Source organism: Struthio camelus, chromosome 7, assembly GCF_040807025.1.
Source record: "Struthio camelus isolate bStrCam1 chromosome 7, bStrCam1.hap1, whole genome shotgun sequence".
Lineage (NCBI taxonomy): Eukaryota > Metazoa > Chordata > Aves > Struthioniformes > Struthionidae > Struthio > Struthio camelus.
This window is the reverse complement of record NC_090948.1, coordinates 14,833,828-14,861,612: the sequence shown is the minus strand read 5'-3', so window position 1 is coordinate 14,861,612 and position 27,785 is coordinate 14,833,828. Positions and strand designations below refer to the sequence as shown.

The following is a 27,785-nucleotide window of genomic DNA, read 5'->3' as shown; positions in this document are numbered from 1 at the left end:
ATACTAAACAAGATATCCAAATTCAAACAATAAGTCACAAGTTTTTAAAAGTTGACACTATAGAAACTTTTGCTCATCTCCTTATGTGCCATTTGTATGGTTCAGCTAAACCATCGTATGGTTTAGCTGAAGGGACAAGAACTCGTACAACTAATGTCATGCCTGTGGTATCCCTAACCTAGGAGGGGTTTGAGTTTGTTGGGAAATCTGTTCTTGGAAAACCTAGAAGACGATTTGTCTGCCAGAAAGCTTTTAGACGAGCTTCCCAAGTGATGCTCTCTAAATCACTAGTGACTTACGTTTTTATTTTATACACGTATGGAAGAGCAAAAGTTTCCTAGCGTTTAAACTTTCAGGTCAATACTGAAAGTTAAGGAAAAATCAAAGTACAACCTCTCATGTTTGTAAATTGCAATGGGTGTGTGATGGTGTCAAGCTACAGTGAGTTATCATATGCTTATTTGAGGAAGGTGACAAGGACTGCTGGACCATGGGAAGACAAGTGTACGTGGGAATCGAGGGCAAGATCATAATGGTGAGTTCAGAGCTTCATAGTTCCTTTCTTGTTTATATAGGCATTAAGAACCCCGGCTGCTAAGCATCAGAATATGGACTTAAGGACTGTAATCCCAAATTCAAGGGTGTTTCCCTAGGAAAGTCACATTTCTGGACCCACTATTTAAATTTAAACCCTGACACTCCCCATTTACATCTTCACATGCCATGTGGTTCAATACAACGTGACATGAACGGCACAAGGCCACAATAAAAACGCACAAGGGAATTGTAATTTGGAACTCAGACACTTCTTGTATTATTTAGCAGCCCAACTCCCATGGCTGCATAAGCAAAGACAAGAATATTATGGGTACAAATAAAAGTTGTCGCAATAACCAGACTTATTCTGACAGCAGAAACACCCAGTATTGACAATGAGGAACCCTCAGGCGTGGGAGGAAGGAGACTTCTTATTTAGTGAGTATCTGAGCTAGAGAAGTTAAGGCATTTTTTTCCCCTTCAGCCTCAACAATTTCTTTAAAATGGGGCAGATGAGCCTTTTGGCCTCTTTACTAACCTTGCAAGTGATGCATTCACTGTTCAATACCCTGAAGACAGGCACTTCTGCTCATGCTCACCAGTGCACTTCCACATACTATCCTTTCGGACACCACACTAAATCACTTGCCAACAACTGAGTTTATCACTGAGTCAAACAAGCATTAGCCTTGCATTAGCCATGCAGCTTTTGTATTAGCCAAAGAATTACCACTTTTTTTTTTTTTTTTAAGGCATGGTCATGACTACGGGTAACCTGACTCAGAGCTTTGGAAGATGATTTTATTCCCAGATCAGGGTGTTCTGGTTCCCCCAAGTTCTAGCATATCCACAGCACTAGAGCAGCCCGCCACGGATAGCCCTGCGTGCCGAGTTACCGCAACATAAGCCTTCATTTGACAGGCACCAAATGCCACCAGCTCCTCCACATGAGGACGCACAAGTTGCAAGTGGACTGGGAACCACAGTCCTGGATAACAGCTTTAGATTAAGGGCACAAGGAGCAATGGAGGGGAAGAAGGGGAGCCCCTGAAGACAGGCACTTATTGAAACCAGCTGTTAACCTGCTCTAAACACTCACATGTAGACAGTCTCATAGGTTTGTTCAGGCTGACTGAAAAACTACCAGGCATCCAAGAGTTAAAGTACACAAAGGACATCTATACAAACACTTGCCAAAAGTCTCATTTTTCCAAGAGAGGCTGGCTATTCCAAGGATGGCAGAAGAGGGGATTTTATCTGCTTTCACACGACAGGCTCTGCCTCCTCGCCTCAGAATTCCCCAATTAACACTTCTGCAAGAAGTCTGGAGGTTGTGCATGGCCACGTATTTATCTACGCACATCCTCTCCCCTCCCGACTGAGTTCTGGGCCCACGGGCTACACTGTCAAGCCAAGTTTCATCCCAAGCAATTTTTAAACACTCATCCTATAAATCCTCCAAAAAGAGGGTTAGTAATGGAAAGGCTGACAGAGACTTGAAGTGACAGCAGGGCAGCTATATCATTCTACTATATATCAGCTTCATTAGCTGCAGATCCTTCTCTGTCACCTTGGTTTTCCATTAGTGTACTCTGGCTAATTAATGCACAAAACCTATGAAACATTCTTACAGTAGAAGGCAACATTTGGCCCCCAGCCCAAATCAACATCAAGAAACTTCAACATCCTGGGCCAGACATAGTGACTGTACCAGATGGAGCTAACATATAGCTACAAGTAGTGATGAGGGAAATAAAGAGGAGGAACACAAGCAAAAAAATCTGACCATTGGAAGAGGAAAAAGAAGCAAGCTTGTCTTACCGCTTTCATTTTTCTCTATGACATCCACGACCTCTCCAGCCTGGAGGCTAATTTCAGAGTTCTCCTGCTTCTCATAGTTGGACACCACCACATATTGCTCCAGGATCATGGGTTCAGAGCTAGCATCAGCACCTGGGGAAGGGAAAAAGCAAGCTGTAAGCCAGCTTCCAGCCATGGCTCCTCGAGAGCGACCTCCGTCCATCCGATTCACGACAGGCCAATTTGTCACCAGAGCCAAGCGAATCAGCAAACAACCTTGGCTCGCAGCATATCCCCAAATGGCTGGCCATATAGAAATAGCCTCCTCTGGCCCACAACCCAGCAGCACAGAGGGACATTGGAGAGAAGAAGAAGAAAAAGGGGAGGGAGGAAAAAAAATGAAAAGGAGCCGAGTAGTGAATTAGTTGCAAAGTTTCATGATGGATTCTGAAAATAAACCTCTTCCCAACATGGTTTCCACAATCCTTGCTCCCATTCAGAGAGAAAAATCCTGAGTAGAAGCAGCATAAATCCACAGCTGAGCCATCCCCCCAGTGAACCAAAAGAAAAAACAGCTCTCCCCTTGGAGTCTCAGCTCCTTCTCCACTCTAAAGGCTTGAGCTGTGAGTCAAGAGGGGGCTGTAGATGCCAATCATATTCGTCTGCACTACAGCCCTTAAATAGAAACACATGAGCGGGATTGAAAGGAGGAGGTGGGGTGGAGGGAGAGAGGGAAGGCGGGGAAGAGTGTTTACTTGAAACAGAAGAAAAAAGTTATAGCGCCAGAGTCATACTAAAACACGGCCACCCCCCTCCTGCCCCCCGCCAGCTCTCCAGTTCCGCATTCCCCGCAGAAGAAACAGCCTCCAACCGCGGGGAGCCGCCGAGTCCCAGTGGCTGCCGCGGACGGCACGGGTGCCTGGGGAGGGAAAGTGCAGTCCTGCTTCCCCTGCTCCATCTCCCTTCAGCGCGAATTGGGGCATTTCAGGCCAACCTTTCCAACCATTCTGCCCCACCCCGCCAGCTACTTATGAATGAGAGAAGGCTCTCATGCAAAGAGGGACTAAAAAAAAAGCACAAAATAACTATTCTCCTCTCTTCTCCCCCAGAGATACCCACACTCAAGCAGTTCCTTCTTTTTTTGGGAGGAGGGGACTTCTCTCCCCCAAACTAAAACTGGGCCTTCTGGGGTGGAGCTGAGAACCAGGCGGGCTGTGGTGCCAGACACAGAGGGAGAACTCCCCGCGCACTGCCGCTCACGGTTCGAGACAGCCCAGCTCGCAGATGCAGCAGACACACTGCCAACGGGGCCTCTCACCTCCCAGCACAGGCACAGACACACGGCGTATGTGCTTCTGCTTGGAAGCTACCTAGGAAAGTCATGCAAACCTTTATGATATCAGTTTTTCTTAATTTACACTGAGATACTTGCATGCTCTTTGAAGCATTAGGCCAGAACAAAAAGCATCTACAATTGCTCTGTTAAAAGCCATCAGATGTTTTAATACAAACATTTTACAGGTTTGCCTAACTATAGTATTGTCTGCTAAGGCAGAGAGCAGTTTGGGCCAACAGTATCTTATGTGTTTTACATAGAAAGAGATGGTTCCCACCTCTCTAAATTTTCAGATACAGCTGGAAATGGAAACAAAAGCTGATGTACGACTTGCTGAAAGTCCCATTTCACGTGACAGGGCAGAGCCAGGAGCTGAATCCAGGTCTCTTGGATCTCTGCAGAGAAGTTGGCCAAAAAAGACAGGAAGGAAGCAGCGTGGTCTAGCAAATTGTCCACTGTGGAAGTCAGGGGACTAATGGCCAAGAAGATGATTAGCACTGCATTTTCAACAGTTACACAGGTTCATATTTGCTTGGGCTGAAGATGCAAAGTGATTCTACAGACAAATAATTAGTGTCCCTGCCAAGAGGAAGGTAAAGAACACATCAGCCATTAGAATGGCCTTCCATGAAATGATAAATCTATACCAAGGACAATTAATCCAACCTTTTCCTGAAGCCAAACACTGTCACAGTGCCTCCCTTTGGGACAGGCCAAAAAAAAAAAAAAAACAAAACACACTAGAGAATGAGAAGACTTTCTTGCTCCCTAAACATGACTCTCCTGTCATGTGGATTTATTTTCTTTGCAAGAGGAGTGTTCTCTAGAAGACTGTTAAACAGATTTAGCTCTTTTACGGATGGCTGACCCAGAAAGTAGCAGGAAGGGGTGGGGTAGGGGAGAAGATAGAAGTGACAACATTAAAATATTTGATAAAAAACTTTCACCATAGCTGTCCACTCTAAATAAGCATCATACCCTCTGTTCATGATGAATCATCTCAACTTTGTGTCCTGGTAGAGTGTGATGAGATGCTTTCCCCCCCATTTCACATGGCTTCCCATGCAGCTCCTTCTCCAGTCCAGAAAGGGAGCGCATATTTGTCTTCCCTCAACCTATTAGTGTGAGTAACCACTACAATCCTCACTTCATTTTAGTCTTCAGATGAAGATGGGCTCTCTAACCAGAACACAAAGCTGTCACGGCAGTATGTGTACACGTGTGCATCAGTGGAGAATTCAGTGTGTGAAAAGGCAAAAGGAGGGACTGAACCACTGCAAAGGGAGCAAGGGTCAGATAGGAAACTTGCCAAACAGACACCTTAGGTGTCTTATTTCCCCTAGTTTCCTGGACAGTTGGGGGGGGGGGGGAAGGAGGGAAGGAACCCACACCACCACATACATGAAACAACATTGGGCTTGGGGGCAGGCCTGGTGCTCATGTGATGCACCATCCCCGCAGGGAACAAAGGGAGGACTGCGCGTGCACAACACAAGCTGACAAACACCCCGTGATCATTCACTGACATCTGAGCCAGGGAACAGATGCCAGAGGAACAGCCTTGCCACTAAATTGGAAGACACGGCATTTCAATTATTTCAAATCTACTTCTTCAGCTCACTCACTCTCGAAAAAAGAAAAGGTGATTTTCTAACAACCCAGCAAGATAGGTTATGTCTGCAGTCACATATCTGAAACCTAGCAGGACTTTATGAGGTGGTTTACTGTATCCTGCCTTGGCAGGATAAAGCATTCGCTGCAGGAGGATTTCTTTGTTACCGCAGTGACTGGTGTTACACATACAATTAAGAAACAAGCTTCTGTTAGAAAGGCCTGAATTTTACATGGTTCCTATTAAGAGATTTATCACCTAAAAAGAATAGGGTGAAAAATTCCTTGGTCTAGGAAGTAACCAAGGCCAAAGAAAATTATTCATTTACAGCTACAGCAGATCATGCCCAGAAGATACCCTTTTTAGGGGAGGGAGAATGGGGTCTGTGTGGTTCCTGGCATGATGCTCTCTTACACACAGGAGCAGACCTGCCGTTCGCAAGCTATCCTTGAGCCCCTCCAGCATCACGCGGCACAGCAGCAAAGACTTCAGCAACACTAAAGAAGGGAAGAAGGGAGGAAGAAGAAAGAAACAAGAAACAGCTTTTCCCAGTGATCAGAGCTTTATATGTTTTTGGGGGGTTAGTCTACACTGTTACTGTATTATCTTCAGGCATAATCAGTAAAAAACATTAGCCTTCCTCAGCCTTCTCTCCCCTATAAGCATCTTTGGTAACTTCTCCTCAGCGACACCCAAAACGCTCACGACATCCCCGGTACGTTATGTCAGACTGTGGGTTTTCCCCAGGGGGAATTCAAAAGAACAAGACAGGCAACACTGCAGAGAGCACAGCACCAATTGCACCCACCAGCCGTGGGCACTTGCGAATCCCTGCCAATTTCTTCAGGTCTAATTTGCCACACGGGACACAGCATCTCTTTGAAGAGTCTCCGCCTGCTCAGCTCGAACCACGCTGGAGAAGGGAGCAATGCAGAACAGGGTGCGCTCCCCGGGCAGTTCGGCATGCACACGACACCCCGCTCAAAGCCTGCTCAGCTCAGGCAGTGCAAGTGGAAAGCAGAGGATAGGATAAGGCCCATCTGCTTGACAGAGCTCCCCCCCCCGCCTTCAAAAAAGAAAAAGAGAAAAACAGCACAGAATTAGTGTTTCAGTTTAGCTCCCGCTTGCAAAGCCCTCCCCAGAGCAGAGCACACAATAGATTGCGGGCTGAAATAAGAGTTTGCTTGCCTCTCTGTTTATTTTTGCCTCGAGTCCGTTTCCTGGTTAAAATCTTGAGGATACCCCTCCTCCTCTCCATAGGGCTCCACTTTACAATTCACCCGCTCCTCACCTCAGCGATTACATTCCCAGGACCGGGCAGTAATGTCAGAGCTCGTCCATGCTCCTCGCAAGGAGCTGGCTCGCTATGAAGTGACACAGTTGCACCCTGCACCCCACGCCGGGGAGCGGGAAGGAGGGAGCATTATTCCTCCTGCAGCGCTCGGGGACCGACAGTGACCGTTAAAGCCTCCTAAATAAGAGCACAGAGCACCAGTTCCAAGCAACTCCTTCCTCCTCCTCCTATGTTGCAACAGCTAAGACCAACGATGGTTTTGCAATAGCCAAAAATTCAAACCAACCGGATGCAGAAAAAAGTCTGGATATGGAAATTTGAGAAGCCTGATCTCTGCCAGAGTATTCTGTTGTTATCAGGCTATAAACGTCTGCTCTTTTAATCCATACAGCATGCAGGTTTTCATACTGCCCTTTTAGGATTATCAATCAAGTGTTTACAGATTCAGAGTAAATGAATTAGTCCTGGGCTGATCAGTAAAGATTTTTAAAAGAAGCCAAAGCCACAGAAACAGTCAGTGAACACCATAAGCATGATTCATAGCAGAATAAGCAACTGGCAGGTAGTTCAGCTTTTTAGACCTGGACCTCAGCAGGCACAACTGCTGTTGACACACGCAGGGTTTGTCCATGGGCATCTGGCAAAGTGCCTCATTGAGAGTGTCATTATTTTCCATAGAATGAAGTCAGAGCGTAGCACTTTCCTGCATGTAGTGAGAAATAACTGTGGTATCCTAGATCTAGAACTGTGGTTTCTTGTTACAGCCAATTCTTCAAGGGAAATCCTTTATGCATCTTTGGAAAACTCCTTCCAAAGGAGTAAACTTGCTTAAAATCCCCAAACCAGATTATCCCCTCACAACTACGACGTGCCCAGCTCTAAATACAGGACACGGCAGGGTTTTATCCCATGACAAGCTTCTATACTTTCTCTGATCACAAGGAACATGCCAGTACCATAAAAGCACATGTTAAACTTGCATGTTTGCTTTGGTTGCCCACCAATGATCTACCCCCAAATATTTTAAGACAGACTGTTTAGGTCTGCCTAAGCATTAAGCTAAGCAGCTATTGCACAGATACCCACACAAAGACAGACTATACCAGGTAGAGCACACAAGAGCTCAAGATCTCTCAGTCTCAGAAAAGCACAGTTCTTATAACCACCAGTTCCTAGAGTAAACAGTGGGGCAAGACTACAAGTTTCGTTGGGGACAACAAGGATGCAGATCAAGAACAGGTTTCTAACTCCAGGATCTCGTCTCCTATTCAGTTTTCTTTATGTGCTCCAACCAAGCCTTCAGCCCAAAGTGTCACTACTTGGCCCCCTTCCCACTTCTCAAATTCCAGACCATAGTTTCACATTAATTATTCCTGGAGGTAGAAGGCCACTCTCAGGTTGTAGCAATGCGAAAGTGGAATCCATCTTGATTCTTTCTCCCAGACAGACCTTCGTGTAGTCGTGTGGTGCAGGAGACCTCCTTTACATATATGGAATTGTACAACAGGAGCCCCCCTAGTTCTAACTGTTTGGCTTCAGAAATCAAACCACCTCTTGGTATAACAGTCTTGAGCCACAAATCTTTAAAAGGCAGAGCCAGAATTTCAGCACTGCCTGTGATAACCAAAGGAATTCAGTACAAGCTCAATCCAGTCTCAAGGTCTTGCTAACGAAACAGTACCGGCAAGAGAAACCCTTTGTTTCATTATAACCTTCTCCAAGTATTTGGTTTCCTCTTTCAAAGGGGTTATTAATACATTATTATTTTTGTGGCTTCTTTTGTGAACTCAGCCAAATATTTCTTTTGGTAAGGACAAGGCAATTCTTTTGCCTTTTCAGAGAAGAGTTTCAGAAGCAGGTAACGTTCTGCTGTTAGGCAGAGAGGGGATAAAAAACAGGAAGGGAAGGGTTTGGATCTGTCCACTTAAGTAATTCAGAAGAGTCAAAGCCAGAGAAGCTTAGACTAAAAACTTTAGATAACATAGGTCTCAAACAGTCTGAAAATAACACCAGGTTAAGCACTGTCCATCCAGTGATGGATAGGTCAGCATGCAGACAGTCTCATCTCAGCTTAGTAGTAATAACTAATGTACAAGAAGTTTCTCAGCAAATAAGATTTTAATAAACCATTACCTACATGAAACTAATCCCACAGGCATCCATGTACACACCCTCCTCAACCCCAAAGTGCTTATGTCCTGCAGGCTTTTCAACAGATGGGGCAATCGCTTCCTTGCGGAGCGGCTCAACCTCCATCCTTTTTCATGAGCCTTCTGGCTACACATGCAAAAATATGGTAGAGTCAGTAACGCTGTGAGCTGCATTAACTCCCTCCTGGCCCCCTTGGAGGCAGCTACAGACAGCTACAAGGAGACGAAGCCAACTGCAGCGTGCATCGTTGGCAGGAAGGAACGCAGCCAGTCATCGTGGCTGCAAAAGTTAACTCAATTCTTGGATCGAGTCCCAAACATAAGGGGTGCATAGTTGTTTCCAGCACTTCTAAGAACAAAGATCTGGATAAGCCTTCATGAGTTGGAGACAAGTGGCAGCTGTAAGGTAGACCATGGCTTCCAGCATTCAGAGTACGTGCCGGACACGCAGCTAGAACCAGCAGCACAATGCAACCCCCACTGGGAGCGCATCAGGAATGAGCTTGGCCCATGGTAAACAGCAAGGGCTCTCAAGTAAGTGCTCCATTTCGGTGTGTTCCTTCTTTATGGTCCTCAGCAGTATTTCCAACAAAATCTTGACAAATAGAGAAATTCTGTATTGACCCTTGCCAAGTGGAGCTTGTTAGTCTCAGGGTTTATTTTATTTTATTTTTGATCTGCTAAGTTTTAAGCTAGAGCCAAGAAAAATTAGAGGCAGGAGGGTGAAAGGGAAAAAAAGAATTTGAGTCCTCTTTCCACTCCTTCTTGGAAAGTTGGCTCCCTAAAGAGCGACTCCAACCAACTAGGTTACAGGTAGCAACAGCTAAGAAAAAACTTAAGTATTCGCACACAAATCTGCTAAACCACTTGGAGGTTTCCATACAGCTGCTAGACAGGGTTCTCCACCAGGCTGAAGTCACCTATATATTTTGGCATTTGACCTAGTCCTACTCAGTGCTGCAACTCGCTCACACTACTTCACATAGCACAAAACAGAGTAGCCAAGGAATTTAACTGTAGCTGGGGTGCCCACAACTACCCTACCAGCATACAGCTGCTTACAAGGGGTAGCAGGACACAGAGGCAGGTTGCTTAGTCATGCAGGACACAGAGGCAGGTTGCTTAGTCATGCAGGACACAGAGGCAGGTTGCTTAGTCATGCAGGACACAGAGGCAGGTTGCTTAGTCATGCAAAGCTCTGTTGTCCTGGTAATTCTGCAAAGATAACCACTGGTTTCCCTCCAGAGCTGCAGCTCCTCATGGGATCAAGCTGGATGGCATCCACCTATTTCCAAAGCATGGACCTGACATACAGCAGAAGCCTTACACACCTCAGTTTCTGCTTCACGGAGTAGCTTCAGTCCTGAGACTGGAGCACTGGTTTGGGCAGCACCAAACCTCCTTCTGCTCTAGTCTCCTGACCCCCAACCTTGGCTACAGATATGTACTATAAGGGTAAGGATCACATTCAAATCCAGATCGTCTGCTCTGTTGGCCTGTCACATTGCAATACAGCACATGGCAGGTCAGGACTGAGGCACAGCTATCTTGGAAACTGGAGGATATCTTTGAGCAAGAAGCAAACTGAATGGCTGTGTAAACTGGAACAGCATGGGGAGCTGAAAACCTGGACAGATGCACTACAAGACTTTTGTGTAGGATGATACATCAACATTTTCCTTAACTGCACTGCATAGTGCTTAAAAGAAAGAGCCACTTACATTTGCCCCATCATCCCTATCATCAAGCACAAGTTTTCTGAAGCCAAATCAGCAACATGCATTTAACTAAAATCAGTTGACAGAAGGGAAGGAATTTATATCAGTTAAGGCTTTCAAGCTTTCTGAAGGGCAAGGAGATGAAAACCTAACATTTAACTTGCCATTTTACAGATGGCAACATAAAACAGTCTGAACAGATGTAAACCACCAGTTTCTCCAGAACATTCTGCAAGATCTGCTGAAAAGAGTCAAAGAAACCCAACCTTCTGCCCACTACCTCGACCAGGTGGCCTGTGGGCTTCTCGCCACTCTTCTCATGTGACACCACCTCTTCTGACTCTCCTTCTTAACACTTTTTCCCTCCTACTCTTTCTCATCCTGCTACAGATCTCTGATCTGTAAGTTACCACACTCCTATGACTGAAGGCCAACATATCTGAAGCATTATCATGTCTAGCTGTCACCCTGAAGTCAGACCTATTCTGCTCAGGTTGGAGAGAGAATTCCTCCGGTGGTTTATTCAAATCCTTTCAAGGATAGCATTGCTGCAATCACAGTAGTATTATTTACTAAACAACTCAGACCTACTAGCACTCATCCACTGATGGTGACAAGATTTTGTTCACATGCTTAGAGCAAGGCATGAGCTTGAATATTTGCTGAATCAGATGCAGAAGACAGAACTTCTCCATGCTCACTGAGCTTGCAACCTGTGCTGGCCTGACCACCCAAGTGGTTAAGGTCAGGCATCTTTAATGGACACAAAACAAGTGTCACCTTGAAAACGTGCATAATATTAAGTACATGGTAGAGATGGAAGGGTAAAGCCACCCACAGCCATGAGAACTCGCAACAGCTAGGCTAGCCAAGTGGTCTGAAACTCTTCAGGGGCTAGAAATTACTTCTGAAGTCAGTTATAGCCCAGCACAAGGTGCACCATGAACACTTCAAATGGAGAGGAATTCCTGTTCAGAATAAAATGGCTTCCCCATTTTAAAACACTCTTTAAGTCATACAAAATATGACTGCAGTCATAAGTATCATAACTATATGTACACAACATTCACATCTCTGCACAGGATCACAAACACCTTTGTTTCTTCAAGAGGGAAAGCCAGAAAAAAAGTGTCTGAGAGACTGAAGTCTACAGCTCTTCATCCTTTATTCAAACTTAGGAGAGAAAAGGCCTCTTCTCCAGTAGCTCATGTAAGGTGACAAAGGTTTGCAGAGAAATCCAGTGGATTTCTCTGACTCTACTGGATAATCAGGAGAAGATCTAAGATTCCTTATTATATAAAGCTTAGCTTTTGCCTTGGATTAGGCTAGTCTTCTAGTCTTCCTGATCTCTCCTAGAATTTGCTTCCCTGCCCCTTCTTCCACATCTTCTTGTGACAAGGAGCCTGATGCTCCCATGAAAGCCTTGCAGCTGCCTCAAAAAGGCATATATCATATGTGCCATATGGAAAATATGGGATATGACATCCTCTCTACTTACTGCAGGAAAACAAGAGAGGAGCATTTCAGAAGAACAAGGTACACATCACCAAGTTCCTCTCCCTCGAGGGAGAAGCTGCCTTTGGTTGTGGCTCTGGAGTTGGGCATGAAGGAAATAACACAGCAAACCACCATCCATCATTGGTAACGACATCAAGGTGAAGTGGGCATCAGAAAAGAAAAGCTCGTCCGTGTCAGAAAATATGCATCATGAAAGATCAGTACACAGGCAGAGTACAAATTCTGGAAATCTACAGTCAGAGACTTACATTAAAGAGAACGCCCAAGAAAACAGTTTCAACTACAGACTTTTCTTTCTAATAGCATGCAAAAGAAGACACAGTACTTTACCTGTGACTTTCTTTTTTGGAGTCTCAGACAAACTGGACATCCAAACTTGAAATCCAAGAAGAAGGCAGCCATAAAGAGAGAGAGGAATTAGAGAAACAGGAAAGCAGTCATAAAAATTACAGCAAGTTTGAAAGTTGCAGTCAGAACAGCTTTGAAAGAAGTGTTAAAAAAAATTAAGAGCAACGTTGGCATGATGGGGACTTAATGAAAGGGCAAGTCACAAGAACTCTCCAGTCCATTTTTACTTTTTAGATAACTTGCAGAACTTATGAAACTGACTTGTTGCAGCCCAATTTTGAGATCTGGGATTAAAACATGCTCCAAGCTTATTCCCAATAGAACAGGGAATAGAAACCAAGAGACATTTGACTCATTAGGCCTCAGCCCTGTAGAAGCACTTAGCTTTACAACTGTTAATGATCCCCATGAAACCAACAGGCAACTCATAGAAATGGAGCTTAGCAAACACATGCAAGTACAAGTATTTTCTTACCCTGGAATAATGTTAAGAAAGATAACAAGAGATAAACAATACACCATAAAAAAGGATTCAAAAAAATCTAATAAAGGTGCATTCAAAGTATTAATAGAAACAACATTCATTAGTCAATGAATGCTAGGAAGAAACTCGGTTAAGGAGAAAGTTAATACAGTTGCTATCAAAAAGATCAAAGAACTCCCCCACAAAATAAGGTGTAAATATTTGGCTCAGGATTCTGGGAATAATGTTCAAATGTTAATTTTTGTTTGACTATATCAGAAGTATGTTTTAAAAGTTAGCAGATTCACCCCCGTTACAAAGGGAGAACCAATATCTCAGGCAAACATTGTTCCTGTTACATGGGAGGAGGGAGCATAAAGACAGTAGTTGCTCTCGCACGGTCTGGGAGAAGAGATGAACAGGAGAGGTGTTTATGTGGCAGGCTCAGAACTTCCTGAATTCTGACAGAACCAATTCCAAAACGCAATATTTCAAAACCATTTGCAACTTGGAACCCAAGCTATCAGTTTAACAGGCAAGATGCACCTTTCAACCACTTGAAGGAGAGAGAAGGGCAATATACAGCCTAGTGAACTTGTCCATTTGACGTGTTATTGTCTTTTGAGCCACAGAACATCTTCAAGACAGCCAAGACCTGCATGAGCTTCCTAGTATGCGTTAGCAATTTCTCAGTTACATACTAAATACAGAGCATAAAAACAGCTTTCAAGCATTCTCTCACTGAGAAGCAGAGGTCAGAGTAACATTTAGTTGTATTTCCTCAGCACTAAGGTAACGGTGAGGTTTTGAAATCCTTAGGGCAGGCCCACAATTTTCATTGTGTTAAAGCAAAAATCAGAGCTCAAATGGATTTGGTATTTTACTTAAGTTTCAGTAAGTTCTCAGTAGCGGCCACTGGAAAAAGCCCTCAAGACTTTCAGCCACCCAACCCCCAAACCCACGCATTGCATTACATTGCCACAATACAGCGTGAGATGCACCATGATAAGCGTTATGATGATTTACTTTGGACTGGGATTACCAATTCAAAGTCAAGGATCTCTGTTGGTAGAGTGCAACAGGAGATCATCTGGCAGAGGGTAACTAGTGCTCTAGCTTAGAGAGGGAATATACAGCACATTTCTATCACACACTCCGGGCGTGCACAGCAAAGGGCATGAAGGAGCTGTTGTCAGTAACTTGTCTGTTAGCCTTTGAGTATGCCTCTACTGCCTTTGCAAAGAGGGTTATGAACTCTTTATCTGGAGGGAGATCCGACACCTGACTGCTGAACCTGAATGTGGCAGCAACAAATCAGAAAACATTACAAGAACAACTGAGAAGATTTCAAATAAAGACTCCAAGCTGGTAGCAAAAGGCTGAAACAGCCAACAATTAAAAATAGAGGGAATAGGATGCGTCCAGCATGGCTTTAGGGCTGTACTAGATCTGTCCATTTGCTTGCCCCAGAAGAAAGGAGTATAAAACTAGACACACAGTAGCCTTATCTACAAACACCTCTGTGTTATGAATCAGAATTGATATGGAACCAAGTTCTCCATTAAAAAAAAGTTCCATGATAGCAGCTAACAATTAAGTTAATTTAAAAATATTTTTCCTCCTTGTCAAAGCCATTGATCTAAAACAGCATAAGAAAAGGTAATCTAAGCAGTGCCCAGCAAGCAGTATCACCAGTCCCTGACATGGGCTCCCTGGCCCCAGAAGCAGGAGGAGAAGCAGCACTTTTCAACTGACAGAGCCTGACAGCAGTAGATGCGGACGAGGTTGCTTCTGAAGCAGAAGACAGCTAGCATTTTTCAGCTGCTCCTGCACATCTGCTTAGCATTAAACTTCCTTCTGGGGGATTTTTTTTTTTTATTCCAAGACATTTAAGCTCTAATTGCTACCAGCTTCTAAGAGTTCCCCCTACAAATAATAAAAATATCAGACATTAGTGATGGATTCCACTTCACAAAGAGCTCAGCAGAAGAGCCTTGGAGGGAGCCAGGGTACAGAGGGAAGGTCAAAGGCCCCAGAAACATGCTGTGCTTCCACCAACAAGACACAAGCTTTAAATGGCCCTGGATTTCCCCTTTAGGACAGGGTTTTACTGGAATCCTGCATGGGACTGGGAATCTCTTTCCAACAGGATTGGTAACGATAAATGAACAAACCCTGCTTCCTGCTCTGCCACCCCCCTCCGCTGCGCTGCCGAAAGGCAGTTGGTCTCAGATGACTTAAGGGGGGGGGGGGGAGAAAAAAAACCACCACACACACCACACATGCACACTCAGTATTTGGAAAGGAAATTAAAGTTGCCTGCTCAAAGCAAGTCACTCCTTCACTCCTAAGGCAATGGTGGCCTGAGCCTGCTCCTGACTCCAACCCCCAAGATCCTTGCTGCTGGTTTCAGCTGGAACCAGAACAACTCCTCCACCAGGAATTTTTTTTTTTTTTTAAAAAGAAAAACTTAAGATGGCAGGGAACAGCTGCTGAATCCAATCTTGCTCAAGCTGCCGCTGCAGAGATAAGAGCTGGAGGATGGGTCAACTATACTCCTCAGGTGGGCAAAGGAAGAAAGGAAAAAGGGAAAAAGCTTTAAAGACATAATTAAGCTGGTTGCTGTAGTGAACTAAAGAGATGAAACAGAACACTATTTAGGTTTCACCAGAAGCTTTTCTGCTGCCACCGAGACTGGTTTGATTGCTGCTCCTCCCACTACTGGCAAGAGAACAGGCGCCAGACTGCTGGGGACGGACACTTCACACTCGGGATGCGGCCCCACTTGTCTCATTTTAGTAGCAGTGGATTTGTCTTGTATGCCATTAGTTTTTTCCTGAAACTTGCTGTGTCCTGTAAAAGCCGAAGTCAGTTTAGAGTTGAATTCATGAGCCCAACATGACCAAAATTCAGATGTCACATTCATGGCTCACATTGGTACTGCACATCAAACTTGGTCCTGGCCCAGTGGGTGCCAAGCAACTTTTCCGCTGCAGCCCTTTCACCAGTAGATCTTGGTGCAGGGTTTCTCTGTCAGCAGCACTGCTTATAGCACCAACACTCAATATTCAGTCTGGCACCCATTTTTAGTACTGCTGTAAGAGCTAGAAGGAACACATGCCTAAAGACTCACAGGTTGCATTTTGCTGGGGCTGACATCAGGGACTTACTAGTATCTATGTAGCTTTCTAACCTATGAAGCTACTGCAGGAATATTGCCTGGCAATTCCCAATTCCTGCATGGGAATTTGATCATCCTAGTCATGAGTCTCAGCGTGGTTTTAGTTCTGGCCTTTTAGCCCTTGCCCCAAACAACTCCTGGGCACAGCTGAGAGATCAGCACAGGCCAAAGACAATTTACAAAAAGCAATCTAGATGGAGCTTTCTTGTTTTGGAGGGTAAGAGAGTTCAGTGATAGGGATGTGAGCTGTGCTATGGAAGTTGCCTTCCATACCAGAAAGTGATCCTAGGTTCATTTAATGAACAGACCCTTCAGCAGTGCCTGGTGATATTTGAGGTGGGACTTCATGCTAGGAAAAACCTCCCTGCAGCTGTCGTGCTGCATATTAAAGTATCAAGAGAAGGATTATTAAAAACAAGCGGCCTTGCCGAAAGGGAGACCGATACTCAAAAGGCACTGCCCCTTTTTAAGGGTGATCAATTCTGTAGGACATTAGTTCTCTCCATGAAGAGGTAATATTGGCTTAATTAGCAAAGGACCACAGCACTAACTGCAGCTGAACATTTTGCAAATACATCCTCCCAACCTTCGTTATAAAGAAGGGGGGAAGAGACTAGGTGACAAAAATCTTTGAATGAACTGAAACTACACTGGCTTCCTGGGAGGTCAGTGATAGACACTCCACTCCAGCTTGAAGAGCTTCACTGGTGGTCCAGTAAGTAGCAGCGATTCCTCATATTGAAATGGAGGGAGGCAAGTGCTTCTGCTACTCTAACGCTATTCAAAATAAAAGGCATTAAGAGAAGGATGTGGGTGTTCCCATCCCAACAGCAGTATCTGATAAGTCAGCAAGAACAAGTTGCAACAGTGTTTCTTAGTTTTCCATTTCTTAGAAGCTGTCCTGAGCCTTTTCTTCATAATGTTCCCCACATAGAGCAGAACATAAAACTGAAATTAAGCCTTTACATCATCCGAGCTTTCCTGCATCCACACTAGATGGAGTTGGTACAAATGAAGTGCTGCGTCCTTGTCCTGGGTGCTCGGGCGTGACACCTAACCCCCAGAGCCAGCCAGGAACCCCAGGGGCAGCCTGTACTCAGGCCAGAGCTCGCCAGCCCCAGCAATCTCTCACAGTGCAGAGGGCAGGGGTATTTCCATGACACACTCAGCAGGCCCTCAGACCTGTGCCCCTTCTGCAATGGAAGGAAGGGTCCAGGGCACATGTGCCTTGAGCGCTCAAGGCTGCATCCCTCCTCTGGCTCCTCTAGAGCCTTTTGCTGGGGTTTTGCCTCCTTGTCTCCCCTCACTGCTTCCCTTCTGCCCTCCCCAGCCAAGCTGAGGAACTTCCACCTCCTCCTGGCAGGGCCATCCACACTGCCAAGAAGAGGAAGCTCAGAGAGGATCCCAGAAAACTCTGGGGCTTGTTTCTGGTCTCCTGCCTGCTCACATCTCCAAGCAGAGCACCCCCAGGCACTGTACCACCAGCTCCTGTGCACCTTCCGAGAGCAGCAGCAGCACTGCCATAGGCACCCTGTCCAGGGTCTCCCAGTGCCTTAATGAGGCGTTTCCAAGCCTTTGACCTTTTGCATCCATTGATTGCCCCCTAGTTTCTCTCCTTTTGCCCCTTCCCCTAGCAGGGGCTTGCTGCTTTGGTTAAACTGAAAAATAAGAGGATTTAATAATACCAGGGTAGGGAGAGAAGTATTTTGTGTTGTAAACCCCCTTCCCCCCCCCCCCCCCCCCAAAGAATAGCAGTAGAAATTTAGAAATTGAGTTACTCTGATGCAGAGTCCACATGCAGCTCTACAATGTGGCTGTAAAATAGCTCGGAAACAAAAAAAGCAGATGCACCTCCATCTGAACTGGAATAGTTTTCACACATTTGTGGCCCACACAATTGACTCATTCAATTAGGCAGAAAACAACAGATAGCCAGAGAAACAGGAGGAAGGCACAGAAAGGCAGCAAGTGTTTTGATCTATTATTTCAGTCATTACTGCCCAAGGCATACATACAGCTTAACTGTGCCACTGATGTCTCTCCCTCTGGAGCCCAGAGGGGCCTAACACAAAAAGCTTTTCTGCCCAAAGCCTGACACAGGGTGGGCCTGGCCAGCAATCAGGCTTCCTAGGTGCCACAATGAGATTTACTTGCTGCTTCCCCAGTGTTCACAGTAGCAGCCAGCCCTGCCCCTCACAGGGCTGCTTAAATAAGCTTTCCTTACTCCATGGGACCTGATGCACCGTGTTTAAAGCAAGTGTTTTAAAACAGTCTTTGATGGAAGACAGAAATGTTTGAGTTGCTCCCAGTTGGAAGAAGCCATGTGCATTCACGTACACTTCCTATCCTTTCAGGGGAATCTCTCCCACACCAGAACACCACCCACTCCCCACATCATCTGTTCAAGAGGAACTATCTTTAAGAGCGACATCAATTAGTCACAAACACCTTACGAAAGATCTCCATTTTTAATACGCAAATCTAGCTAAAGTGCATGAGGAAGAGGATTTGGCAGTAGGCATTAAATAAGGCCTTTAACTTTAGTCCTATCCACCGCTTTCGGGCTCATCCCAAACAGCTTGTGCAAGGTTTGTGTTCCTCAGAAGAGGCACTGCATTTCTGAGCAGGGGTGGCAGCAGCCAGTCCAACCTACAGCCATGAGCCCAGGGAGCACCTTTCCTTCCCTGGCAGGGGCTGGCTGCTCTGGGAGCCGCCAGGCTTGTCCCCCTCCCCGGAGCCGCGCTGCAGACCAATCTCCCGTCACTTCCACTCGCCACGTAAGCAGAACTGCTGGCGTATATTAGACCCACACACACTGCTTGGAAAGTGTTCCCATCTGGCTTTCACGTGACCCAAGCGTGCCTCAGAAATTCATCATCTGTATAACAACTCCTGCAGGGGAGAAATCCACAACCAAAAACAATCCTTTCCAGAGCTGGACTGGAACAGTGGGGCGAGAGGATCATGTGCTCAGCACACAGTGCAGCTATGCTGCTTACCAGCTGCTTTTCGGCAGCCTCATACAATCCTCTGCCCTTTCTGGAAGTACTAACTTAAAGAACACGGGTCCCAATTCTCTGCTTTACTGCTAGTTTTTTTTACTTTGTTTACTTCTGCAAAAGCCCATCCTAATCCCATTTGTGTATCTAGAAGTACAGAGGATTATTTAGTTTTTGTTTTGACAACCATATATCACATTAACTCTTTCCACACAGCAAGTGAGGAGCGCTTCCCAACAGATTGCTGTGCTATAGTCTCTGTGCATACAATATTGTGGGACTTCCCCATTTTGCTGGGAAGTGCCTAGAATATCCAAACACTAATCCACCTCTACAGCTGTACAAACTGAGAGCATCATTCATATGAAGAAAGCCCAACTTTCAACACTGCCAAAAAAGGAGGGCAGAAAAGCCCCAAATATTACACTTGGAAACTCACAGGGGGGTGTGTGCGTGTGTATATGTATATATGTGTGTGTGTGTGCACGTGTTAAAATTTGTGCATAGCTAAAAAACCTCAAAGAGCTGAAGTTAAATTCCAACTGCAAAGGAGTCAAGTTGCCAAACCCAGAAAAGGGACAACAGTGCTTGCATGTCCAGGCAGCCCATTTTAATTAGCAGTAGACTGAACCAACCACTTGAGGAATATGTTGCAACTCCTGGTAAGCCACCACGTGAGCAAGACTTCCAACCATGGTGGGTTAGACAAGCCACTCCACCCAAAGCTAACCAAGGACAATCTTGCCTATTACATGTGCCCTGGCCACTTACTGGTCAGGATGCGACAGCGATGCAACTGTGCACAAAACTGCAGGTCCTTGGGGACGCTATTTTAGCGGTTAAGTGTTCTCAATGGCCTAAGCACTCTTGGTCTGCCCTCTAGGTTTCCTTCTCAAGGGAGGCTCAAGTTTCAGGTGCTTGACAGCCTGAGATCAGATTATCTCAAATGCCTAGATAAGAGGTCTGGTCCTCTCAGAGAGCCTGTCTGCACTGTGCACAGATTCCTGTAAAGGCCAAGGATCATCACCTTCCACTGTAACACCTAAGTGCATTTCTCACCTGCCTTATCTCACACATACAAATCCAGACCTTGTACCATACTGTTCTCCCCTTGCATAAGGGCAGAGAAAAACCCACACAAGTAGCGTCACTACCATCTGCCACCTCAGTAGGCAGGGGAGGAAGGCAGAATAAGAATAGACGTAGAAGAGAGGCCTCCTTAAACCACTAGAAGAGCTCCTACACTCCTTGAGACACCAAGTGCTTTCTCAGCATGTACACACAGCTGAAGGCTCTCCCAGACATTTGCAAGGGCACACACTGTTCTGCCATCACTGTGCTCAAGCCACACCTCATACTTTCAGTCCTTCCCTTCCCACCCAGCCTCTGATCAGCATCTACTACGTGAGGCTCTTTGTGCAGAATTACCTCTGAACTGCGAACAGCAAAGAGCACAAACACATTCCTCTCCCTAATCCTGTACCCCATCCCCACACTTCAGTTTAAAAGCCAAGAAGCAAAACAAAAAACCCCCACAACACACAATTCTCCTCCTCTTATCCTGTCTTTCTCTCTCCAGCATATGGGCCACCCAGAAGGGGACAACAATCCTATACATCTAGCAGGACGCATCTCATCAGCGGAAAGCTGAAGCAGTGCAGAATAAACTCTATCTGCTCTTCTCTTCAGCAGCCTCAGGCAAAAGTCCAAAGCACTCATTTTAAACACTGATTTTAAAAGTCTAGTGTACTAGGGAATAGTCAGATCAGTTTTCCTATGCCAGGATACCACAGCCTGGATTTTGAGTGGGGGCCTGGGCTGAACAGACTTGCATCCTCACTGAAGATGCAAAATGCTGTGTCACACATGTCCAAGGATATCAAGACCGCCTAATGCATCTGAAGCTCTCCCAGTGCACCTGAGCATACGGCAATCACTCTACTTCGGAAAACAACAAGCAGGTATTCCTCTAATTACTTTAGCTCCTAGATTTGCAAAGGAAATCAGAGGAGAAAGGAGGAAGAAAGTGTCTTGGAAATGGTTTTATCATGCATAAGCCAATAAACCAAACAGCAGTTACAGTTTAGTAACTTCACTAGTTTAGGAAGAATCCTCTTCTCCAGAGGGAGAAGTAGGCTCCATCCCCAAGGACTAAGCTGAAGATGCATACTAAGGCCATAACAACTGGCTCCTAGAGCCAGGCCTGAAGCTGTATATTTCCAGTAATTACCCAGTAAGTTTTGTTTGGTCCTTGGTTGCTATGCTTCTGCATACTCTCTATCCTTCTTTTATTAAATCCCTTTATCCTCTGGTTAAGGAAAAGGGAAGAAAACACTGTGAGAACTACAATGTTCTGCCAGAATCTGCTCTGCTTTATTTTTTAAATTCCATGTGGTAATTAGTACATACAGCCAAGAGGGTTAATTGTACGATGGGAGAGGATATCCTGATTTCTGATCAAGAGCAATCCTGCCGGTACATGTCTGAGAAGTTAACAAAATACTGGTTGGCAGACTACACAGTCCTGCCATCCTCAACGACAAGCCAAATAGCACTAGAGACCTATCTCACCATCACTGCTTCTACATTGACTAATCACAGAAAACAACGCAAGGAACATGGCACATGCATGTGATTCTTCATGACACAAACAACAGCATGTGCCTCAGTCTGCAGGGATCCTGTCACACGGCAGATTTCTTACTAGGGTTAAGACACTAAGCCCAAGCTACGTGGTTTAAAAATGTTCCTGGGACCTTGCCATGGGCTTGAACAAGTTCAGATTCCCATTCATCATCTTAAATAAAAGAAAAAAAATTTAACCTTCTGAGCCACAGTTCCCCTTTCAGACAGAATATATGGAAACAGACTAGAGACAAAAAAAAACAATGAGAACAGTGACACAAACTATCATTGGGGTTAAAAAAATAAAAATCACATTGTACCACCTTGCATCAGATTCATTAAACAACAACTAGTTGCCTGCTTCGCTGTTCGTGTGACCAACACAGGTACCCCAAGACATCTGCTGCAGTCACCATTCTGACAGCAGAGGACAACACGTTCCTTCATGCCAAAATTCACCTTGTTAGCTAATCGTTCTTCTTTTTCTCTCCAGCATCTTTAGTAGCATGCTTCCAGGTTTGGCCCCTGTAAAAACTCATTTCAAAGAGTTGGGCTTCCTCTAGCAGAGGAGGGGGAAGTTATTTAGTTGACTGCTAAGCCTGTTTCAAATTAAGGCATGCCCACACCACACTGACAGTTGTGTACAGAGCTTCACTAACATTAAAAGAGCATCTACCACTCAGGGTGAAATCCCATCCATACTGCCACAGCCTTAAGCCAAAGAAAGGGCAGCACAGTGTCTCTCTCAGAGATCCTCCCTCTCTTCACTGCAGGCATCTCCCACGTAAATATCATAAAATACCTGCTGGGGCTTGAGGCTCCAAGCCCCTTCCTCTCCCTGTGCCTACGCACAGCTCTTTGACAGGCATTTAACTATGAGCTAGCAGAGGATGCCAAGTTCACAGCAAAACTTCATCCCTAGAGCCAGCTCCTAGGTCCTGAAACAGGTAGAGACAGCTTCAAGCCATGCAGCTCTGCTGCTCCAGCTAACGGCTCACACATTGGTGACCCTGTTGAATGATTAAGCACAAAAGGGCTAGCGCACACCATTCATTTTCTGTGTATCATCTAGAAGGAGGCAGTTCAAACTGAAGTTAAGAAAATAAGCTTATTAAAAAAAAAATAAAGCAGCCACACATACCCCCCACACACAACCAAGAAAGTCCATGGAGTTACAAGCACAGACCAGACATGTAGTGTGACAGGACCAAGAAGGTTATGCTCCAGAGAGGCGGGCATAGCTCTACCATAGACTCAGAAAAAGCCACTTCCCTTTGTAATTACAAAGGAAGTGGAAAAAGCTATCATTGGTAACTCAGAGAAATAGCAATTAAGGTATCTCCTTAGAGCTGATAGAACACGTGCCTTCAGCATGCAAGGGAAAGGAAGAGGGTTTCCTTAATAATGAAGATGAGAAGAGGAAAAAAAAGCCATTCTTGCCAAAAGCTCCACCCATAGACCCAAAGCAGCAATTCCACAAAGTGATCAGCCATGAGAGCAGTTGGTGTTATTACAATGATCTGCTTGTTTTTCACTTAGAGGCCCCACTTCCGTAATTGTTCCAACTCTCTCAACTCTACTTAATTTCCCTGTTGAGGGAAGAGGAAGGTTACAGAGCTGTCTATAAAAAGACAAAGTTTCAGAAGGAGCTTTAAATGGATTCTCTGTAAAGTTTTTATTGACCCACCCAGCCAATACACCTTTTCTAATTTTAGGCTACAGAAGGGGAAGGAGGCAAGGGGTTGTTGTCTCTCCTACAAGATTCTGCTATTTCAAAAACTAGATGCGGGAACCAAGTTTCATGATGCTTCTCTTTGCTGAGGAAGCCAAGCCTCATCAACATCCTCATTGAGGCAACACTGGCCTGGACCACACTGCCAAGCTAATACTTTAAGTGCTCAATCACAGGAACTATTTAAATAGACTTTGGCCAGCAGATTCAACCAGAGTAAGGCCAGCTTGATGCAGACAGCATCTGCTCAATTAGAAAAATAAGACACTGCAGTATGGATGTAGCCATGAACTTTGTTTTCCCTCCTCATTTATTTCCTCTCACTTGAAGGGACATCCTACCATATAGCAACAAGGAGCTAGAGAAAGCCAGTGATCAGCAGCTCCAAGCCAGCTGGCCCCCCAGCAGCAGTCAGGGCAGTCAAAGGGGTTTTCCATGCAGCTTTTGGGAGGGGGGTTGCCAGCAGTATCTCTGCTAGTACGCACTTAAAAGAAGGCAGCGCAGGGGTTCAGCTGCCTGTAAGGCAGGTGGGGGAGAAATTCATTCCTGCAAAGGCTAAGCAGCACCTCTTCTGCCTGTCTGGCCCCACCTCTTAGCAATAAGGAACCCAAAGATCCACCTGAATGGAAAAGCTATGGAGCCCACTGAGCTTCCTGTTACCACTAAACACCTGGTCCTAGATGTTTGCTCCAGCTTCTGGCCTGAAGATCTGACAACAACTTCTGGTATGAAACCAGCCAGGAGATTCTCAGCAAGGGAGGAGGGCAGGAGCCTGAAGCTTGCTTTAGCCAGCAATGGGATGGGACCTTGTAATGGGCAAACACTCTCCAACCAGTACTGCAAGCCATATCAGGATTAGCCAATGTCTCAAGGGTTAATTAGTTCACTATGCACAGATGGTGGCTGGTAGGGTTCAGAGAGTGGATTAACCTAATTTGTGGTTTGTAATGGATGCAAACATCCATTACTAGACTTGAGGCAACTCTGCCCTTATTTTGACTTGAGGAGAGAAAAACCACACAATGGATGCTTGCATAGAAGTAATGCCTATTTTGAGTGACAAATGAGTTGCTGTTCACTTGGTTAATGTGATTGCCAAATTCAAGTCTGAGGAGCAATTCCTTCCCTTTTTGCTACAGGGGGTCTTTGGAGAGGCCTTGACGAGACCATTCATTACAAGCATATAGAATATACCCACTCTAACCACCCCTTACAGTTGCGGAGAGGCCTCTCTGGCACTGACAGATGGCTGTAGAGCAACAATTCAATTGACTGGAAATATTAAGGCAGCTTTCTGAAGCAGCTCTGCAGCATGTCAAGTAAAGCCTTACAAATTCAAAGTAACAGCACGCATGGCGGTCTAGGCCACAGCAAACACCTATGCCTGTGCAGAGCCTCAGCTACTCCAGAGAAGCTCCAGGCCTTGAGCCGACTGCAGGTTAAAGCATCTCTAACTGGATCCTATCTGAGTAGGAGACTGCATGTTTATATAGCACTTAGCAGAAGAGGAAGCCTGGCTCAGGGCTGCCATGCAGAGATGCCCCAGATCAGTGCAAGACTCACTTTCTGTTTAGCTAAGGAGGTACCATGCTATTGCATTTGGTTCGGAAGGTCTCTAATGTTTACAACCAGTATCTGCTGCAGAGATAAATGTTTCCATAACTCCTATTAAACTCTGAACTTACCCAATCCCTTTCTGCTTTAAGGGGTAAGCAGAGGACTAGCCAGACTCACTGGCAAGGCAGAGGTCAGGGTAGAGGTGATCTTGGCCATCAGAGGCATTCCCCAAATGTTTCTGCAATCAGCCACACTCGTGTCAGGCCTGCACATGCCTGAAACACAGCAGCTGTGGGATTCCTGCCGGACAGCGTGGGACAGCCGTGCTCATACCCAGAAGCTGCCTCCCAGCACATCTTTGGGCAGGACAGAAGATGTGTTTGCAGGGCTAATTTTTTTGGAAGGTGTTTGCATTTGAAAGTGTCTCTACACCTCTCATTTAAAAATGGAGTTTGCACCTATGCAGGAAGCTGTGTTTCCAAGCTGTTATCTTGCAAGGCTCTTACAATACCCCCAGAAAGCTGTTCTTATTTGCCCCATTAGTCATTCAAGTGTCATAAAGCTGGTCTTTGTTAAAGGCTGTAACTACCAGCTCCCTTGGTGTACTCCTTAGCTAGCTGTGTGCACACTCCCACAATAGCCATCTCCAAGCAGAATGAAACATCCCCAGCACCCTAAATCAGGGGGGAAGAAGGCTGAGAACAGAGCCCCTTTATGCAGCTCCTTTTGGTCAGAGGGCTGCTTCACATTCCTTCTAGCACAGCATAAGGGGAAAAAGAGCATCCTCCAAAGTCAACCCTTTCCACATCCTGGCTGTCCAAGTGGCCAAACACCATGCACCAAGAAGCAGAGAACAGGAAACAGTCCCAAGAGGAGCAACTGCAGCACATGGAGGTGCAGTAGCCAAAAAGGGGGATCCAGTTTCTGAGCTCTGGCCTAGCAGGGACAGATGAGCCACTTGGGATGACAGCAGAGCACCACCCACAATCAGGATCTAAGCTACACTGACCCAACTTCAGCCCTCGGCCCTGCAGGGTCAGAGAGGATCAGCACTCACCTCCCTACAGAGGGGCAGAAATGGCTCCCTATACTCCCAGGGCAACACTTAGCACCCTTTAAGGGAAGGGTTGCAATTCCCGTGCATGTCAACTGGTGCACTGAGCCCAGTTTCCTCATGATGTTCTAGGTCAGCGCTTAATCAGGTTACCCCAGAGACTTCAGTGGTGTTTTTCCTGAAAGTCCTCACACAGCCTGACACCCCAGTGATCTGGATGTGACTGTCTGAGCCAGGAGCTCTTGCAGTCAGCTCTGCCTTCTGCAGACTCTTTTACCTTCAGGCTCTGCACCTCTAGAGAAAAACACTGCTTGCCAGTTTATTTCACTGGGCATTGTGCATAGACAGTTTACTTAACTTTATGGTTAAGAGGTGCAAGGAGCACTGAGCACAACTGCATCTCTAGAAGGATCGGGGTTTTAATTGCAACCCCAGACAGAAGCTTTGCAGAGGATCCAGAAGATGAAGCGTGCTATATAGTTTATATAGTGTCAGGCCAGTACCACACCTGCCTCTTCATTACCACCACCCACCTGAGTTTACAATACCTGCTAGAGGAATTAAAGGAAAGAACTGCCAATATTGGTCTGCAAAGGCAGTAACCATTTAATGTACAGGAAGGTAGGGTCAAGTGACAGCTCCCCATTAGCGTATCACTTAGCTCATTACAGGATTGCAGGGTAAAAGCTTTCATAATTAACCAACAAATCAGTCTAGGCAGTGCCATTCACCAGAGCTACAAGTATTATATTCATCTTTCCTCTTCTCCCAGAGACTAAGCCATTACAGTGTTTCTTCACCATCTTCTAAAAAAAAAAAAAAAAAAAAGAAAAAAGAGAAAAGGAAAAAAAAGAAAAGAATCTTCCCCTCCCTTGCATACAGGCCAGAGTTTTCCAGGAGTCACTATTGGCTTGACAGGCCCCTCTTTGGATGCCCTGAATGTGATTTGGAGCACCCAAGACTCCAAACAAAGTCAATGAGAGTTGCAGGTGCTCAACGCTGCAGGTCAGGGGGGACACCCTAACTCATCCAGCTCAGGGCAGCCAATCTAGAAGCTCATTATTACATGTCCCTTTTGAAAACACATCTGTAAAAATCACTAAGAGCTACACAATGGGAGGGGAAGAAAAAACATTTGGATTTATATAGTTTCAAATCAGAGTTTCACAACACATTTACATCCAGGGTCTTAAAAAACAAAGCACTGAGTTAAAGCCCTTGAGTCAGCCCAAACCCTAGACACAAGCACCAAGAATATTTTTGCATCAAGACCTTCACAAGATCCTTTTGGAAAGGCAAAAATAAAATTCAGAATACTTTTTCTCTTGTAGTCTTTCTCAGGCTGCATTTTGACTGTATGCTCAGGTAAAGATAAGTTAAAAGAAAATAAAAGAAAAAGTGAAAGAAAAAAAAAGAAGAGAGACAGATAGAAATTCAACACAGCTACCCTCCTGGACTGGAGGAGAGGCTGTATAGGTACAGTCAGAGAAGAGCAGTCATTTTAACTGCAACACTATATGAGGTAGGTTTCTTTTCCTCACCAGTGCAAGTGAGGAAAATTGATGCCTGTCTCCAGCAGGCTTGGGCAATACAAAAAAGTTAAACAGCTACACAATTTCATGCAACACAAGATACAGGAAGGTTTAAAAGGAAAGTCCTCTTTAGCCATGCAGTACATACAAAGCTGGGCATCTTACCTGATTTCCTCTTCGAAGACCCATAGTCCCTGAAAAAGAGACAACAACAAATAGACATGGTTAGCGCTGGAAACGTCGGTGAGAGGATGGGCGCGTCCCAAATTTCCACCCATACGCTCAAGGGCTCATCCTGTCTGCTCCCTGCTTTAAAGAGGAGCTCAGGG

The 27,785-nt window shown here is 45.4% G+C and overlaps 1 protein-coding gene across 13 annotated transcripts in view; it reads right to left on the bottom strand.

Moving 5' to 3' along the window:
* Positions 1 to 27,785, bottom strand: part of SH3PXD2A (SH3 and PX domains 2A) — a 272,461-nt gene that overhangs the window by 74,203 nt on the left and 170,473 nt on the right. For 5 of the 13 annotated variants that reach the window (XM_068949734.1, XM_068949736.1, XM_068949738.1 and 2 more), the window contains 3 exons: positions 27,622 to 27,650; positions 12,296 to 12,340; positions 2,359 to 2,490 (listed from right to left, as the gene is read on the bottom strand). In XM_068949734.1, the coding sequence (XP_068805835.1) occupies positions 2,359 to 2,490; positions 12,296 to 12,340; positions 27,622 to 27,650 (206 nt within the window). Of the gene's footprint in view, positions 1 to 2,358; positions 2,491 to 2,796; positions 3,037 to 6,473; positions 6,547 to 6,576; positions 6,769 to 12,295; positions 12,341 to 27,621; positions 27,651 to 27,785 lie in introns of those variants that run through there. The other 8 variants (XM_068949735.1, XM_068949737.1, XM_068949744.1 and 5 more) reach the window with 4 other exon arrangements.